Below are 19629 nucleotides of genomic sequence, written 5' to 3'. Positions count from 1 at the left end.
GCATTTTAAACTTCTTGTTAGGATGATCACATGCATAATATAAGATTTTCAAGTTGATCGCCTGTCAAGTTCTATCTTCAAGACAATTTGTCCTATCTTCAAGACAATTTGTCTATAGGATCACATCTTCGGAACTACTCTACTTCTACAATCTACAATACCACCGAAGGTTGAATCTTTGCCAAGTAAACAATAAAACAAGACATACAAAATCAGTTTTTTAATAAGTCATATTATTTACATATGTATAAACCATCACCTCGTCTCCGTGATAAAACCGCCGACATAACAAGAGATAACTAAGATTTGTTTCGTGTCTCTTTGCACTAAAACTAAAACAGTGTAAGAAACAAGAATTTTAAAGGCAAAAAACACGCGCCAAAAAAAAATTATTCTATTACGCACTGAACCGAAACTTCAACTAAATTCGGTAATCAGCGCAAGAAAAAAAGAAAAAACTTCTGTAATGAAAAGAAATCAACGGCAATAAAAAAAATAAAAAGTTTGATCAAGTAATTTACAAAGCAATTCCATTATTTATAAAATAACTCGGTTAAAACCATAAAATCGTCTACAAATAAAAAATAGGCACTTAAGTCATAAGAAAAGCACTGTCTCCTGTAATAAAATTCATGAAGCAAAACACTCTATTGGGTTTCTGTCATGCTCTAGTCACAACTTTATTAGGAACTTTTACGAAAAATTGGTTGGTTAGATTCTAGATTATGGTTTTTTTTCAAAATAATCGTAGAACTAGTTTTACATTTTAACAGACTATTAAAAGTATACGTACAAATTTCTAGTGGTCATAGTTAAAAACCACATAACAAGTTGTTTTACAAAGTTATAGGAAGCTCAAACAAATACCCTGTGGAAACAATCTTGCATAGAAGCTTTGTTTCTATTCACAGTTACATTAATATTTAACACGCAGCCGGATGTTATTTAGTTATAACTAAAGACCATAGGATCTTGCATAGGAGTTCTTGGTGTAGGACATGGATAGGATATTTCCATGTCAGAAGTAAGTTTAGCTCGATGCAACAGTGGCTCTGATGTACTACGAGTAATTTTTGGTAATGCATGAAGAATCGATTCAATAGATGCCAAAATCTAAAAATGTGTTCAAACCTAGTACCAACTTGATTCTATTATCAAAAGAAAAATTAGTCACATTGTTATTCCTAAAACAAAGGACTCAGAAAATAAAATAGAGAAAAACAAAACAAAACCAAGAATCCTGATATGAAAAATGAAGCAAATTAATTATAAATTTCTTCCCGAAAAAAGTCAAAACAGTATTCCAGATTTTTAAAAAAGTTAATGAAGACAAAACAAAAAAACAAAAAAAACAAAACAGCAAAACCTCGAACCCACGAAAAATTTTGACAATTTTATAATCTTTCTTTTAGTATTAACTAAAAAATAAATCGGTTTATTGAAACATAACAAAATATGTACTTGCAAGAACAGCGGTCTATCATCTCTATTGAACGTACAACATTCTGCACACAGTCTTTTTAAAGCTTTCGGACAATCAGAACGGATTTTACTTTGGTCCGGTTTTAAATAACCTCGACCAACCATATATATCAACTGCAAATAAAAAACATAGGCAGATTAGATTACCGCCTAAAATTCGAGTATTTCCAAAGTGAAGGCTAGACAAAATGTTTACGAATATGTTTAAAATTTTACCTGATCTTTGTTGCCTATATTTGAATAAGGCAGCGTAGAAGATATTAGTTCATAGATGCATATTCCGAAGGCATAAACATCTGACATAAATGTGTAAGGATTCGGATCTTGCATACGAATAACCTCAGGTGCCTTAAAATATATTGTTGATATTCAAAAAAAGTTTAGTTTTATGAAAGTTTAGTACTATGAGAAAACATAGAGCCCTTAAAACAGATGCAGTAAATTCTAAGAAACCAATCTAAGAAAGGATCTACAACGTACCATCCATAATATAGATCCTGAAGGTTGCTCACAACCATGATCTCCACTCCACCTAGTTTTTACAGTAGCAAGCCCAAAATCTCCAACTTTAACAGTGTAATCTTCTTGCAAAAAAATGTCTGCAATGTAGTCAAGGTGTGTTCATTAAAATTGACAAAAATAAGGTAATGTTATTAAAAATGATGAATCAAAACACACATTTAGAAAAAAGTTAAAAAATTACCAGACTAAAAAAAGAGATATTTAAAATACGTTTTATTGCAATATTTTTTATTATTTAATTTTAACAAAAAAAAAAACAAATAGATTTTTGCAAGTTTATTCCATATGCCCTAACTATTTTAAATATATTGTTGAAGAAAATCAAATACACACACAAAAAAAAATACAAGAAAAAAAAATTTATGCAATATAAAAGACATTAAGTAAAAATTAATAGAAGACTCTTAATTTTGTTTTATAAAACAATAATTTATGCAAAAAAAGATGATAATAAAAATATCTCAGTTTTAAAATTACCATGTTTATTTAAAGAATAAGAGCTAACAATTACAAAAAGTAAAATAGAACCTTCAAAATACTTGTTCATATGTAACAGATCAGCTAATCAAATGATAGTATAACCCTATTTTTAAATTATGTAACAGTTTGTTTGAAAAGTTTAACTTTTCAAACAACCTGTTACATATTCAACAAAATGATTACTATTAACATCTTACAAAATAACTACTAATACTTGAATTCTATTATCTAACAAAATACTTGCAAATCTAACAAAACCAAACATGATTATAAATTTCAGATAATTGCACATACTTTTTTTTAAAAACAAAAAGGATACTATTTGATTTCAGATCACGATGAATTATTGACTTTGCATGTAAATAACTGAAATAAAATAGCAAATGGTTAAAACGGTAATAATGAATTAAAAAAAAAAAGGTATTAAATATATAAAAAAAAAATAAATTGTAAGACTCAAAATAAATCTAGTAAGTAAACTTACTCAATTCCTTGAGCAGTTTGCCTTGCAATTTCAATAAGCTGCTGCAGTGAAAACTTATTGTCCATAACATGTAAATGTCTATATAAACTAGAACCTTCACACCACTGGGTAACTATGGAGAGATTTGGTGCAGACATACAACCCATAAATAATAAAATATTTACATGACGTGTTTTACGGAGAACTGCTACTTCATTTTTAAATGCTTGCAATTGTTGCGGGTTGGGGTGTTTTACGTTTAACTGTTTTACAGCAACTGTTCCTATTTTTAAAAAATAACTTTTTAAAACTTTTTATAACAAAAATTTAATGAACCTAGTTAATGTCACTTTAAAGCCTGTGTACTAAACGTAAGACCAAAATACCTAAAAAGACATATGAGTACAATTGTGGCTAATATCTAAGGTCCGAATATTTCCAGCTCAATTCTATCCCTTTGTTTGATCAATTCTGAGATGAATAGAAAAGTGTGTTTAATTCTGAATATTTGTTTCCTGTTAAATACACTGAAACTATTTCAAATTTAAACTTTTATGTATATGTATCAAAACATTTTTCATAAAGCAAAATGTTTTTTAATTTGAAAATACATTTACAACAATGAAAAAAAATCATATTGCTTGCCATGCCAGTATCCTTTGTAAACAGTGCCATAGGATCCAGAACCAATCCTTTGCCCCACTTGTATTTCACCCTCCTTAATTTCCCAATCATCATTAGAATCACGGTGACCAGTGGCTCTCATCTAAAATCAAAACAATAAAAAGTATAATAATAGTGTAAATACTAATTATGTATAGGGTAATTCCATGTAAAAGGATGGCAATCATTCCATCCACTCTTAGAATTCCTTTAAATTTTAACCAATGGTAACTATCAAAAAACATGAATAAAAGAACTTCAAACAGTTCAAAAGTTATCATATTTTGAGCCTAAAATGCCTTGTTTGCTGTTCATGTCTGTCATTATGGATTTTATCAGTTGAGATGTAGATATTATTTCCAACAAATTCAAGCATATTAAAACTGAGAATTTTGAGATCTCTTATTTATAGTAGAATGCTTAACTAAAAAAAAAAAAAAAAATCGTCATCCATTAAAAGCCATGATATGCACACAATAAAATGGCCTAATTTGACTATAATCCACTACTTTTAGAAGTCACTAAAATGGTTTGAACAAAATAGCGTCACATTGGTAACTAAGGGAGAAAATCTTTCAAATTATTCTGAGCAGTGAATCATTGAAAGTCAATTAAAAAAGGAATCTTATTGAAAAGCAAGAAATTAGCTTTATATGAAGAAGATTTAAGAAAAATCTGTTAAGTAGTTTTCAAGGGTAATTTTGAGTAAAGAATCAATTGACAGATTGCATCTTTTAAAATATTTTTCATTAAAGAAGAAAAGAAGACTGTATATACTTTGCTAAAATTATTTTAAGGTAAGCTTCTTTTACAGATCACAGAGAGAAAAAAAAAAGAGTTTCTAAATGATAAGTAAATTGAACAAACTAAATTAGTATTAAATTTATTTGGAAAATACTCTGTCTACATGTAAATTGTAGCTCTATTTAATTCTCTCTCTCTCTCTCTCTCTCTCTCTCTCTCTCTCTCTCTCTCTCTCTCTCTCTCTCTCTCTCTCTCTCTCTCTCTCTCTCTCTCTCTCTCTCTCTCTCTCTCTCTCTCTCTCTCTCTCTCTCTCTCTCTCTCTCTCTCTCTCTCTCTCTCTCTCTCTCTCTCTCTCTCTCTCTCTCTCTCTCTCTCTCTCTCTCTCTCTCTATATATATATATATATATATATATTTATGTATAAATTTGTGCGAAAAACGTCATTTCATTAGGAGCAATAATTAACCATCAGAATTATTGTAACTTTTATAGATATTTTACAGGCAACCTTTGTGAAGTTAACTTGGATAAAACAGAGTCTCTATGCAGTAAAGGCCAACTTTCACTTCACTTGGAAAGAGAAATTTAAAACAAGTTGAAGAAGTAGTTTTTAAGAAACTGATAACTGCTCTGAATGTCATTGAATCCTATCTTGAAGCACCAGACAACATTAAACTTATTAAGGAACTTTCAACCAAGACTACATTGTTGAATGCATAAAAAACTAATAGTAACTAACAGAAGGGAGCAACATTAAATTTTAAATAGACCAAAAATCTTGGTCTGTTAGAAAAGCAGCAAAAATGTTTCCAATAGGAAAATTCACATCAAAGAAGTTGATTTTGTGTAACCTGTTACAAAATCTATAAGGGGGAACATGGGCAAAAGTAGAGAATTTTTAGTCTAATTTTCAAAAGTCATAACTTTGAACTGTTTGGAGTTCATTTTTTTATGTTTCATTGATTGCTACCACTGATTAAAATATGAAAGAGATCTGAAGGGATGAGTGAAAAGTTTTAAATTTTTATCCTAATTTTACATGGCCTCACCCAATAAAAATTAACAAAAACCTCAATATTTTTAAATTACATATCAACCAACTACTTACTAAGTGCATATAATTTGTTTACATACCTATACTTCTAAAAACTATAAGCTTTCTCATAATAAATTAATTTTTTTAAATGAGGATAAATGAGCAAACTGCCAATTTTTTCTCATACTAAAAATATAGTCAGTCTGGTTATTCTAACCTCATTGATGAAAAATATAATACTGACATTGTATACATAATGGTTGTAAATAAGAAGAAAAAAAAAAGGTAAGAAAAAGATAGAAAAACCTTTTTGATGTTTTGTTCATCTGAATGTGATTTAGAGCGATGGCGAATTCTTGCAGGATTTAATAAAGAACCAGGAATACCAGATATTTCTTGAGCATGTGGTTGGATTGAACTCCTATTGTTTAACTGAGGAGCATCTGCTGTAAGTGAAAAGTTAAAAATATTGGAGTTGTCTGTTAACATGATATCTGAGATTCGTCGATGGGGTATGCTTAACTGACGCATAATGCCAGCTAAAAAATGAAAAGAAAGTATATTAGAATATTTTAAAAAGCTATTAGAAATAAGAATAAAAACAATGAATATTTACTACAAGACACTCATTATTCATTGTCTAAAAATACTTATTTAGTAAAAGACACACCTGATATTGTAACAGCGTCCTTATGATGATTGCGAACATAGTTTTTAACCAATTCATCCTTAAAGAAATTTATTTAATATTTTATAAACAACTTTTTATAACTTTTTAAAAATAAGTTATTTTTTATAATGCAAGGAATGGGACAATCTAATCATTGAAACAAATACTGGGAGCTATCTGAATTACATATAAAAATCTTTCTGCAACAATTATTGTATCTAGATACTGATTGTGTTAATACTGAAAATCGTTTAATTTGTTTTTAATTAATCATAATAATAAATATAATGACTCTAATGTTGCAGCCATTTCTTTAATATATCAAACTTTGACCCAAAAGATCTTTTCCAAAAATGAATATTAGAAATAGAGGAGCTGGAATGTAAACTCATCTTTGATTTCAATCACTGGATCTAATTAACTAACAGTTTGATAATTCCATTTCTTTATTATTATTATTATTATTATTATTATTATTATTATTATTATTATTATTATTATTATTATTATTATTATTATTATTATTATTATTATTATCATTATTATTATTATCATTATTATTATTATCATTATTATTATCATTATTATTATTATTATCATTATTATTACTATTATTATTATTATTATCATTATTATTACTATTATTATTATTATTATTATTATTATTATCATTATTATTATTATCATCATCATCATCATCATCATCATCATCATCATCATCATCATCATCATCATCATCATCATCATCATCATCATCATCATCATCATCATCATCATCATCATCATCATCATCATCATCATCATCATCATCATCATCATCATCATCATCATCATCATCATCATCATCATCATCATCATCATCATCATCATCATCATCATCATCATCATCATCATCATCATCATCATCATCATCATCATCATCATCATCATCATCATCATCATCATCATCATCATCATCATCATCATCATCATCATCATCATCATCATCATCATCATCATCATCATCATCATCATCATCATCATCATCATCATCATCATCATCATCATCATCATCATCATCATCATTATTATTATCATTATTATTATTATTATTATTATTATTATTATTATTATTATTATTATTATTATTATTATTATTATTATTATTATTATTATTATTATTATTATTAATTTTTATTATTATTATTATTATCATCATTATTATTTATATTAATACTATTATTATAACTTTTAGATTTTAGTTTTGGAGGTTTCAATAAAATGTTTTAAAATGTTAAAAATTGACACTCAACTTTAATGAGGTCTTGTGATCATATCAAGTACTTTTCTGAAGATATAAAAAACGAAAATAAACCCTTAAAATTTTTTGCTGAAAGAACGACAATTAAAGAAAATGTGGAAGTTGTTTCAGTATCTTTGAGCTCCAAAGTTTTGTCTCAGAAAACTGCTAAATTTTAACACACATAAGTTATATTTGGGATAAATCCAAATATATATGAACTTGATTGATATAGAATAAGTTTCTAAAATAGATTTCTGTTATCTTTGCTACTTTTTATTTATCTTTTATAACAAAGAATTAGATAATAAATTACACAACAAATTAATAAACTACATTACAAATTGGTAAATTTCAGAAATTAAAAAACTACATCACAAATTAACAAATTACAAATTAAACAACTACAAAACAAATTAAAAAATTATAAAACAAATTTAACTCTTGCTTACTTCAATAGTGCTAACTCCAGGCTGATCAATCATGTTAACATTAGGTACTGATAAAGAACGCTCACGAGGGCCCAATAATCGAGGTGTTAAATGTATGTGATGGTTTAATGCAGATTGGTTGTTGGCTAATAACCTTTTAGTAAAATCATAAACTAATCAGGTACAAAAAAAAATATAAATATATTTATTAGAAAGGGACTTAAATTTTATTTACACGTAAATAAATTTAAGCAAAATATGAAACAAATAAACATACACAAATATTTTTTAGAACAATTTTAAAAAATGTTTTAAAATTTTTTTTTTAAAGCTACGTTTAGATTGTCAAGATCTATGTATTATACAATCACATGGTAATATTAACTTTACAGTCTCTAGTTGTAGTCTGGATACAAAATAAAAAGCTTACAACCTTAAAAATAAGGGCACTGAAAGTTATATACAAAGTAAATCAATTCTCATACCGTTTATAAGTATGGTAATGTTCTGCTTGTTGACATAATGAAGGCACTTCTTTTGCACACTTTTGATGAAACCGATATCCACATGTCTGACATCTAAGTATTTCAAAAAACAGCTGGGACAATTTTTATTCATCCAACAATTTATGTCAAATCAAAATGTACAAACAGCAAAATTGAAAAAAACACAAATTTGCCATAGATATTAGTCCCTGATAATCTTGTACATTTTAGTCAGAAACGTTTTGTAAATGTCATATTGACATTTAATCAAATGTTTTAATGTTGACATTTAATATTTTACTTTTTGTATTGATCATTAACCAATAATAAAACTTGTTAAAAGAAATAATTTAAAGTAAAGAAAAGTTTTTTAAGGAACCAACAAACAATACTTTTTCTTTGTAAACACTTTTGCGGATTAATGCAGAAATTGGTTCTTAGATATTTTTTATAAACTTAAGCTTATTTGAAAAATTTAAAAATTAAGAAAAAATCTAAAAAAGTAAAAAACAATAAAAATACCTGAAACCTTGAAATAGTAACTTTTTGCATGCATCGCAAAATGCAAGTGTAAAAAATGTTTTTCTTACCTAAATAAAAAAAACACTAGCTGCTTAAACATTTAAATTTTCATTAAATTTTTATGTAAAAAATTTTAGCTTTTTATCTTTCAATAACTTAAAAACCTTAATTTTTCCTTTGTGAATCAAATTTTTTTTTAAGTGTAGGCATAGAAATGGTTTCCATATTTACATAGGTGAAGGAAAAAATTGGTGTAAAAAAAAAAACTCTTTTAACTGATAGCCTATGGTTTGTTATATATACTATATAAACTTTTTCAAGTATGACACCTAGTAAAATTTAACAATTTTTAATGAAAAATTAGACAAATATTTTTGTTGAATCAAGAAAACTTATTCACTTACAAAATTATGACATATGCTTTGGGTATTTTCCTCTTCATTGAAGGCCTCCACTAACACCTTAAGAAAATGCAACAAAAACCACATAAACTTTACACTGCTTTTCCATTTCCAACTGTCCGTAATTATTCAAATAACACTTCTTCAAAGATTTCAATTACTTACAAATAGGAGAAAAAGTTTTAAAAAAATTACTGGAAACATATTCTCAATTACTATTAATGTTACATAAAAAAACAAATTAATTTATTTGATCTAAAACTTATCATATATGTGGCATAACAAACTTTCCAACTTTTGAAAATCTAATTTATCCCACTCACTTTTAAATTTTTCTATATTACTATTCACTGTTATTTATTTTAAAAAGCAGACATTTCTCTATAATTCATGGCATAAAAGTTCAACAGGGGAGAGATTGGGTAAATGAGGCCAATTTGTTCTTCTATTTTATCATTTTAACTTACTTAAAGAATTCCTAAAAAGTTTTTAAAGATGCATTGGGTCATAATTTTCTTGAAAAAGGAATAGTTTCCTAGTTATCCAACTTCCCAAAGGATTTTTTTTTTTTAAAAAAAATAAAATAAATTTAACAATATCACCAGTAATGTTACAACTGCACACATGATATCCAATAGAATATTTTTCTTTCTACCTTTACTAATATTACTACCTCCACCACCATGATATCCAATAGAATATTTTTCTTTCTACCTTTACTTATATTACTTCCTCCACCACCATGATATCCAATAGAACATTTTTCTTTCTACCTTTACTAATATTACTACCTCCACCACCATGATACCCAATAGAATATTTTTCTTTCTACCTTTACTTATATTACTTCCTCCACCACCATGATATCCAATAGAACATTTTTCTTTCTACCTTCACTAATATTACTACCTCCACCACCATGATATCCAATAGAACATTTTTCTTTCTACCTTCACTAATATTACTACCTCCACCACCATGATATCCAATAGAATATTTTTCTTTCTACCTTTACTAATATTACTACCTCCACCACCATGATACCCAATAGAATATTTTTCTTACCACAATATAAATAATGCTAATAGTGTTTTTACTGATAATTTACATTTTTTTGCTGTTTCTTATCTTAAAAAACATTGGTAAAAAGATAGCAGTAAGATTTACTAATCTTTATTTGAAGAATATGTTTAGGTAAAGAACAGCTGCAAGTAATAATTGTGTAATTACATAAATACAAATTACAAACACCTTATTGAGATAATATGAATTCATATTTTGTTAAACTTATAATTTTTTTTTCAACATCTTTATTTGAATCATTTACCCACATTTATATCCCCATGATTTACCAATACTGTAAAAAAGTATATATTAGAAATTAAATTTTTTTAAAGTCAGTGTTATTCACATAATTATGGATAGTAGTGAATATATATTTATAGACATAAAAATTTAATAATCAAAATCAAGAACAATAAAGATAATATTAGTGACAAGAGAAAATTTGTGAATAATGTTAATACCTCAGCTCTATCTAAAGAAGAAACATCTGCATCCCAATCAACACGTTGTCTAAAAAAAACACTAATACATATAGAAATAAAGCTATATTACTAAATTTGACATGCTGATTTCAAAAGTAGTCTGTTTTTGCAATACATTTTTTTACTGTTTACCCTCTAAATAAGCAAAATTTATTTATTTGTCCATAATAGGATTGGTCAATTGATTGCTTTTTTTATATTATCAAAATATTTATTATTAATCATAAATAATTGAAAAATTCAAAATTACTTTATTTACTGATTTTAACAAATAAGCCAATATAATACCGGCAAATACTATTGTATTTTACAGATAATTCATAAAGTCTGTACATAAAGGTTTATGTAATCTTATATCAGACCTTATGTAAGTTTTTTTCATTTTTCTTGTGACTCCTCAACTTTACATTCAAATATTTCCTTTCAGATCATGGCTACCGCTTTTGTCAGTGCATAAACAGCTCCAAATTCTTTTGTTATACTGTAGCAGTTTCACCATTCCCATTTGAAGGCAAACATCAGTGCATTTGTCAAGCATGATTACTTTGTATAGATGATGATTTAGCATGCAATTTAAAACTATCAAAAAAAGTTTCTTGCAGCATCAAAACTGAGAAAAACTTGCTTGTAAGAAGAGCAAATGTGTTCTACTTTATATCCAGATAAAGTGTTTTCTGCATGTGTATTAATCTTCTGTCTTGGTCAGCAGAGCTAAAAAATATATATATTGGGTGAAGAAGAATGGTCCTCAAACCTAGTGATCTCAAAATTCTACTTGAGCTACTTGATGATAGAAAGAAAACCACTTGTGCACATAAAGCATTTCCAGGCCTATCAACTAAAAAAATCAAAGCCAGTGTGTTTGATAGTCCACAGATTTGTCAGCTCATCAAAGATTTCATCAAATTATTGTCAGAACTTGAAAAGAATATTTGTTTATCATTCAAAGACATGGTCACTTTCTTGGAAATACTTGAGCAAACGATTGCACAGAAATTGAAGAGCTATAAAATACTTGGTTGCAACATGGGGATTAAGTTGCAATTTCTGCTATAAAAAAAAGCCGTTTTACTAATCTTCCAAAAAATCTAAGTAAAATTAGAAATGATCAAGGTGAAAAAATACATCAAGATTTAAAGGTCATGGATGAACACAATGAGGGGAGATTTGTGAAAAAGGTATAAGCATAAGTTTTTACTCGCACACAATTTGATTTGCAATAATATTTTTTTGCAGAAACAAAATAAATTTGAATAAACATTATAGTCAAGCAGTAGTGCTCTATAACATAAGCACAAATTTGTTAAGTGGTATATTTTGTGGTTTTTGAGAAAAGTAAGGTTTTAGCTGTAGCTAAATTAGTTGATGCAAAAAAGAAAAGCTGTGATCATTTTTGAATTCAGAAGCCAAAAGTTAGTAAGAAAATAATGTAAATAAATAAAGTAAATAAGAAAATTATATTCTAATTCTTAATGTTACCTAAATTTACAGTTCAACTAGTCATCAACTTACTTGTGGTAACATTTTTGCATATATGAGCATGGTCATAACCAAATATATGAGCATGGTCATAACCAAACTGTGCAAGCCAGACTTGCTTCAGGGCCATTCTAGGCCATTTTCAATTTCTACACTATGCCTACTTCATAACTTGAGTAAAAATTTACAGAATGTTATTCAAACTAACTTAATCCTCATAATATTTTTTTGGTTATTGTAAAGTAATCAAATTACTGTATACCCCAGTGTATATTGTCTTATTACATTCTTAAGAAACATTTTAATTCATTCTAAACAGCTAAAATCATTCACTTATGCTCCAGTATACATGGTAGGTATATTAATCAGTTCAAATGAAAAAAACACAAAACCTTATCTAGCAAAATTTAGTTATAGCAGTGATACTATATGATGATGAAATTTTTAGATTTACAAGTGTCAGCAATTTTAAAAGCTCTGTTCTTCTGAAAGAACCTCAATGTATAATAAAATGTTAACATTTGCTTCAAAATAATTTTTTTTTAAAATAAAATTGATATTTTTTTGAAAATAATTTTAACAACACAAATTTATTATTTTTATGTAGTCAAGTAACAACAACAAAAATCTTCAGATTTGAGCTTTATTCTTTGATATAGATTAAATTCCATCCTCTTCCTCTAAAATAACTAATATGTTGAGTATAATACTTTTGATTGTTAAAATCTTTCTTATATACTTTTATCTATTAGTACTTGGAACATATACAAGCCAAAACATTTAGATAATCATCAAGGCATCAATATGACCATCTATTGATTCAATGACTAAACAACATATAAAATAATATATGCTGCCTAAAATATGCAATAAGCAAATTTGATCTTTAAAATTTTATACACTATTTTTGTATAAAAAAAGAACTATTAAACAAAATTTACTAAACTCTTTGTTAACAGATAACAAGTCAACGTTAAGAAAAAAAATTTAAATCTTTTGAGGTGATTTTTAAAAATATAGAGTAATTCCATGTTAAATCAGCAAATTTTTCAAACTATACTTCTTCAAATTTATTGAAATTTGGTAAAATTATTTCCTAATTTCCAGTTCAAAGCAGTACTTATAATAATCAGATTTCAAAGATAAACCAATTTACTATTTAAGTCTGATTTATATGGTAATTTAAAAAGATTACAGAATCAATATGTTGTTTGTATGTATAACAATCACTGGTGTATTGGTATAGAGAATATGAGTGAAGATATTATATCTACGAATCATTTTGTAATCATCTTTACACATCTATAAATTGTTACCAGGTGACAATATAAAATGAAATTAAAAGACCTAGATTTAATAACAGCAAGATTTCTCAATTTGCTAAACTTTTGAACAAACTGTAATATATTTTTTGAAATACTTTTAGTTACAAGTGACCTTATTGAGAAGAAGTACTATTTAAAATGATTATTTCCTAAAGTATAGATAACACTATCATTATTTTTGAAACAGAGTATTTTCTAAAGTTACTTAAAACAAAGAGTTAAAAAACTTTTCTCAAAACTTTTGCTTCTTTAAAAATGATATTAAACTTACATAGTCATGAAAAATAAATTTTGCTTATAACACAAAAACTTTAGGTTTTAAAGTTCCCTAAGCATATAAAATGGGTTCTACATTTAAAATTGATTCTTAATGCAAGTCATTTTTAGATAATTAAATGATTTTATCAAATCAACTTTTTAAGTTACCATGTAAATTAGCCTTAAATGGTAAATCAGATCATAATTAAAATTAGAATAACTTAAGTCCAACTTAAAATTGGAAATTTCTTTAGGAAAATTATTTCATTGAGTTTTTCAACTGTACCAAATATCAACAAAATCAAATAGGTATGGTTAAACATTCCTACTAAGTTTATATTAGATTACTCTACATAAAAACAAAATTTACTTTAATCTTGAGAAAATGCAGAACTATTTCTTTTTTGATGAAAATCAAACCATGGAAATTATAAAAAATTATAAAAGATGTATAAAGAGCAAAAAGGATTAAGTTTCTTTGAAATTTCCTATTCAAACTTATTCTTTCACACACATAAAATACTATAAACCCTGAAAATACCTAAAATTTCACATGAACTTACTTTCGAAAGGGGATAGTATCTTTTTCCCACAATATTTTCCACTCACATACTGTAAAAGGAATTTATAGAACTCTCTTCGAATACTGTTAAAGTAATTATATCTTAAAATTTGAAGAGAATAAACTCTATTTTAGTAAGGTTATATATTAATAAGAATTTTTGTGAAATTCAATCTTTTAACAAATTCATTAAAAGGAATTTTCTACAATAAAAAACCATTGTGTAAAAACAAAACTATTTTAACTAATTTAAATAAGAAATAAAACTTTATTAGATTCATAATAAATTTAATAATTAATAACAAACTTTTAAATATTTCACCTGTTTGATTTGCGATAAACCACATATGATTCTGTATTTAATGCCCTTAAAGTCATAGCTTTGTAAAGAGCTTCATGTACAGTTTGTCCTGGTTTGTATTTGATCTTTAAAAAATTCAATAGTTAAATTTTTACAAAATAAAATTACTTTTACTTGTTATTTAAATTATTTAAATTCAAAACGTTGTACAAAATTCACCCAAAAGGGAGAAAAAAGTCTTTATCTTGCATACTTTGATACTAAATCAAAAATATCTTACATACTTTGCTACTAAAAAAAACACACACACACACAAAAAACAAAGACACTTACCATAGTTCGCTGATTGTTAGGTAAATATGCACGAAAATGAGCTCGAAGTGGTGATGATAGGACAACATCACCATCTGAAATCACTCTTTCAGATTCATTGGATGAAATACTGCTATGGAAGGGAGAAGGTGAAGATACAGGGCTATTTTCATCGGATGAGTCATGAGCAATTGTTTTCAACCCATTCTGATGTAGTTCAGGTTTCTGGTGTAACATTGTCTTTTCACAATCTCGCAGAGCATAAAGCTTTCCCTTGAGTTCTTCAACTTCCTGTGGAGGTGGAGGAGAAGATAGTTTGAAAAAAAATGTTTCAATCATTGCAACATATAATGGCGCAATTGAGCTTAAGCTGTCTAAAAATGTGAACTAATTCCAATGCTTTTTGTTCAAAAAATATATTTTTCTGATACATTGCTTTCATATCAAATTCAACTGCTGAAACAGGAAAGTACTTGTAAAATTATCAAAAGTTTATTTTTCTTATTTTGAAAATAAAAGGAAAAAATTCATTTTATCATTGAACTAAACATTTATTTAAACTACCAAAATCAAAATTATTTTCTGGAATCATAAAACATCAAGAATATGCAAATGGTCTGCTAAACAATATTGGCAGACTTTATCAAAATGAAGTTTATTATGCACATGTCTTGCTTTACAAAAGTTAAAAACACTGTTTGAATAAAAGAAGTTAATAAAAGCTGGGCAAACAAGATAATCAAACATTACACAAACTTTTCAATAAAAAAAAAAGAAAAGAAAAGAAATCCAGATCAGTCATATCTCTTCCTAAATATTTAGAAATGAAGTGTTTCAAAAATTCAAACTGAACTAAAAAAAACATTTTTTAAAAAACAGTTGGAATTTAATAAGAGATTTCATCAAGGTTCTAACTTTCTAATGCAAATAAAAAGTGAATGCCAAAAAAAGAAGTCCTTTTACTTCAAACAACTTTCAGTTTGCTAAGAAATTTATTTTGCTAATAGATTTTTTATTAAATGAAAAACAAACAAACAAATTGATTAAAATGATAAAGTTAAACAGCATTATGTGTTACAGATGTTTTGTAAGCACTAGAATACCTGCAAGTATATCAGTTTAACTTTGTAAAAATACTTTACTCCTTGAGCATTTCTTATTGAACTTGTAAATAAATTTTAGATCATTCACAGCAGATCCAGAAAGAAACTTAATAAACATAAAAATAAAATTCTCCAAAAATTTTCTCTTAACTAGGTGCTAAGTGTTTCTTTCAACCACAATGTGAAAATTATCAATAAAGGATTATCATCAGAAGAGGTCTTCTTATCTTTATTCTTAACATTATAAACTTTTAAATTATTGATAACTTTGTTACAAAGAAGTTGAACAAAACAGAATGATTCTAATTAGTCTACAAATTATTAGTTTTAGACAAAGCTAAGATAAGAATCTGTTATGATTTGCTTTAGACACCAAAAAAAACTTTTTCTTTATTACTAGAAGATAATAAAAAAAAAAAAAAGTAGTGAACTAAATAAAAAAAAAATTTTTTTTTATTTAGTTAAAAAAAAAAATTCAAATATATAGAGGCAACTGTAATCAAATCATAAAATATTTCTATGATTTCTTTATTTAACTAATTTTTAAAATGGTACATTTGCTTTTACTAGCAACAACAAATACTTAAATTTCTTGAGCTCTTGTATTTAACTTTTGTCTGTAAACAATTCTCTCTTTAAATAATTAATTGAGTAAGCTGTAGAAGAAAAACAATTTTTTAAAATATTTTGATTAAAGTATATAATGGTATATTTATTATTCCAGATATGTAAAAGAAAAACCACAAAAGAAAAAAAAAAGAAAATAGTTTCCAGTAACAAAATTTTGCATCTTTTTTGTAATATTTTAAGACAAAAATCTAAGCTAAAATTGCTTTTGTTTGCAGAATGAAACTTTGTTAAATGATGGAATGTGCTACTTTTTAAAAGTACTTTAATAATAAAAATAATTATATGAAACTGAATCATTAAAACCTATAAACTGATAAAAGTAAACATCCTCAAAGTGTGGAGGTGCAAAATGATTATCTGAAATTTTTTTATTTACTTAAGAACAGTATTGGCATTTTCAGAATGATACTCAAAATTAGAGCTTATGTAACAAACTATATAAACAAGTTGAGTAACAACTTAAAAAATTATAAGATTAAATAATAAATTAGAAAAGAAAATGGATATTTACCTACAAAATTAATTTAAATTAAATCTTTAAAACTAATATTACCTCAAAAAGTATTGATGGGGGATGAGAGAAACCTGCTATTGCTAATTCCTCTAGCTCTTTTAAATTATCTTCTGTTAACTTGATGACTTGTTTTAGATTTTGTACCTATATCAGTAATAAAATTATATTTTTTTAAATTAAAAGGATTTCCTATAAACAAGATTTATGAAAATCCCAAATTTTCATAACTTTGCAACTTCCAAAATTGCTAACACGAGAGTTCATTATTATTCTGAAGATAAGTAAAAAAAAAACAAAAAAAAAACAAACAACAACAACAAAGGAATAGAATGTTTAAAAAAACTGGTCAAAACTAAACTGTTCCTAACAAAATCTTTCAACTATTAAATTTTTTCTAAAATTAAAAACAAAAAACAAATTGGCTACTAGTGACCCTAAAAAGTGAAAGAATATTAATTCATTTTTTAAAAGTTAACTTATATTTTTATATAAATAGCAAATATTGAAGAGGTTTCCAAAGAAAGTTTTCTGCTAAAGTTATTTCTACTACTAATAAAAACTGAAAATCAAATTAATTTTTATATTTTTTCAAATAATAAAATGATCTACTAAAGAACATAAAGTAAAATTATTTTTTAGACATTTTATAATCCACAAAATAGTGTAAGAATGAATAATTTCTAAAAATTACTGACTCTAAAACTTATCAATCAGTTACCAACTCAGAAAGCCAAAACTTTAAACACTAGAATGTTTTAACTTGTATGCATATATTTAAAATAGAAAGAAAAACAAAATGAAAATAAATATAAATCAATAAGCATTAAGTTTGGAAGAACTGCTTCCAAGTATGAATGGGGGCAATTTAAACAAACAGTTAGCTTGATATGTTTCATACAAAAAAAAATTTTCTAAAAAAAATTCTATATAAGTACTTCTATATAAGTACTCTAACAGCATCTTAATAGAATGGTATATTAAATTTTAACAGTAAATGTAACTGCAGGTAAGGTAAATGAGCGAAAAATTTATCATTTGCTAGATATATCATTAAGAAGAAAAAAATTTAAAATAACCCTTGCTCTTTGTGAAAGATTGCAGAAAACTACAATATAATAGCATCATAAAAATAGCAAGAAAGTACACTCCATATTTGAAATAACTTTTACAAATGTAATGCTCATTTATCCAGTTTTACCATCATTTATTTTAAATACTTGCAACTATAATTTTCTGTGCACAAAAGAATTTTCTATACATAATACATATGACAAAATTCCGTTTGGTGCATAAGTCATTTAAAGAAATAATGCTAATTGCAAAAGGCAACATACATTATAATTTCTTGGTACTTAATATTACCTACCTCATTTAAAATTTGTGAATCTCGGATCTGATTACTTTTAAACCGATTGTGCATAATTCCAACAGAGTTGATGTTTGATAGTGTCATAGATCTTTGGTCACGGCTTAACTGCAGAGAGCTATCTGGATCTCTTGGAATAGCCCTATTCGTCGCTAAATTACTTTCCGAGGTCGCCGCCATCTTTAACATTACTTTTTTAAATACAGTGAATTTATGCTTTTGTTTATTTTAATCGAAATTTTTAAGTTTCTATTTTTGCAACTTTGAGGTCTCAAATCAAACCCTGTATTTATTTATTTGAAGGTGTGTTTCACAAAACGCTAGAGCTCACGTAAAAAGATACTGAGCTATTTTCCACGTAGGTGTAGGTACCTAAAATTGTTGTTTAAAATGTAATTAAAAGGGTTTGTTTTGCTGCGAACAGAATTTTCGATCCTATATTGAACTAAAGATATTCTTGTAAAGTTTGAGAGGAGAGTGGGGAGGGATCGAGGTGGTTGGGATTTCGACCAGGACTTCATGCTGGATGAGGCTACTTTAGCGATAAAAAAAAACAACAGCTTAATCAAGTTTTTTTTTTCACAAAACTTTTGATTTCTCTGTTTTTTCGTACGACCTGAAAGCTAACCGTCCCCCTCCTTAGTGATCTATTCATAGTTTATTTATATCCTTTCAAATTACGAAAGTAGTAATTTAAAAAAAAGATAACTCAGTTGAACAAGCCAATTTTACGAAACCCAATTTACGGAAAAAGCCAATAATGACAAAAAAAAAAAATTTTCTAAACGAAGTTTTTAAAAACTTTAATTATCAGTAGGGAAAACCGGGGTTAGTTGGCTACAGGGGTAAGCTGACACAGTGCGTTTAACTTTAGAAATTTCCACCAGAAATTTCCAAAATTTAAATGGAATATTCTTATTTAACAAATTTATCTTTCAGTGTAGTACCAGGGCTAGTTGGCAACATGTGCTTACAACTTTTTGCATTGGCCGTAAATTCACTAAAGTTATACAACACTGCAGATCTACAGACTTGCAAAATTATAAAAGATAAG

At 26.6% G+C, this 19629-nt stretch overlaps 1 protein-coding gene across 3 annotated transcripts; it reads right to left on the bottom strand.

Moving 5' to 3' along the window:
• Window positions 1-714: 714 nt before the first annotated feature.
• Window positions 715-18795, bottom strand: LOC145188249 (serine/threonine-protein kinase B-raf-like). 3 transcript variants are annotated; one of them, XM_090079102.1, is made up of 19 exons: window positions 18576-18779; window positions 17249-17353; window positions 14984-15253; window positions 14672-14775; window positions 14351-14399; window positions 10705-10753; window positions 9182-9238; window positions 8778-8845; window positions 8256-8348; window positions 7792-7924; window positions 6061-6118; window positions 5697-5929; window positions 3593-3713; window positions 2969-3230; window positions 2804-2850; window positions 1963-2081; window positions 1699-1830; window positions 1462-1596; window positions 715-1113 (listed from the first exon to the last, which is right to left on the bottom strand). In XM_090079102.1, the coding sequence occupies exons 4-19, from the start codon at window positions 14694-14696 to the stop codon at window positions 946-948; spliced, it is 1749 nt and encodes a 582-aa protein (XP_089935228.1). In that variant the 5' UTR covers window positions 14697-14775; window positions 14984-15253; window positions 17249-17353; window positions 18576-18779; the 3' UTR covers window positions 715-945. The 3 variants fall into 3 exon arrangements, with proteins under 3 accessions (XP_089935228.1, XP_089935227.1, XP_089935229.1); XM_090079101.1 differs by lacking the exon at window positions 14351-14399 and having other exon boundaries at window positions 18576-18794; XM_090079103.1 differs by lacking the exons at window positions 715-1113; window positions 1462-1596; window positions 1699-1830; ... (1 more) ...; window positions 2804-2850; window positions 14351-14399 and adding an exon at window positions 3334-3418 and having other exon boundaries at window positions 3098-3230; window positions 18576-18795.
• Between the last annotated feature and the right edge of the window lie 834 nt (window positions 18796-19629).

This window comes from Hydra viridissima, unplaced genomic scaffold, assembly GCF_058129835.1.
Source record: "Hydra viridissima isolate aposymbiotic clone 2 unplaced genomic scaffold, HvirCarnegie_v1 scaffold_2, whole genome shotgun sequence".
NCBI lineage: Eukaryota > Metazoa > Cnidaria > Hydrozoa > Anthoathecata > Hydridae > Hydra > Hydra viridissima.
The sequence above is the reverse complement of the archived record's forward strand: the minus strand, read 5'-3'. Positions and strand labels throughout refer to the sequence as shown.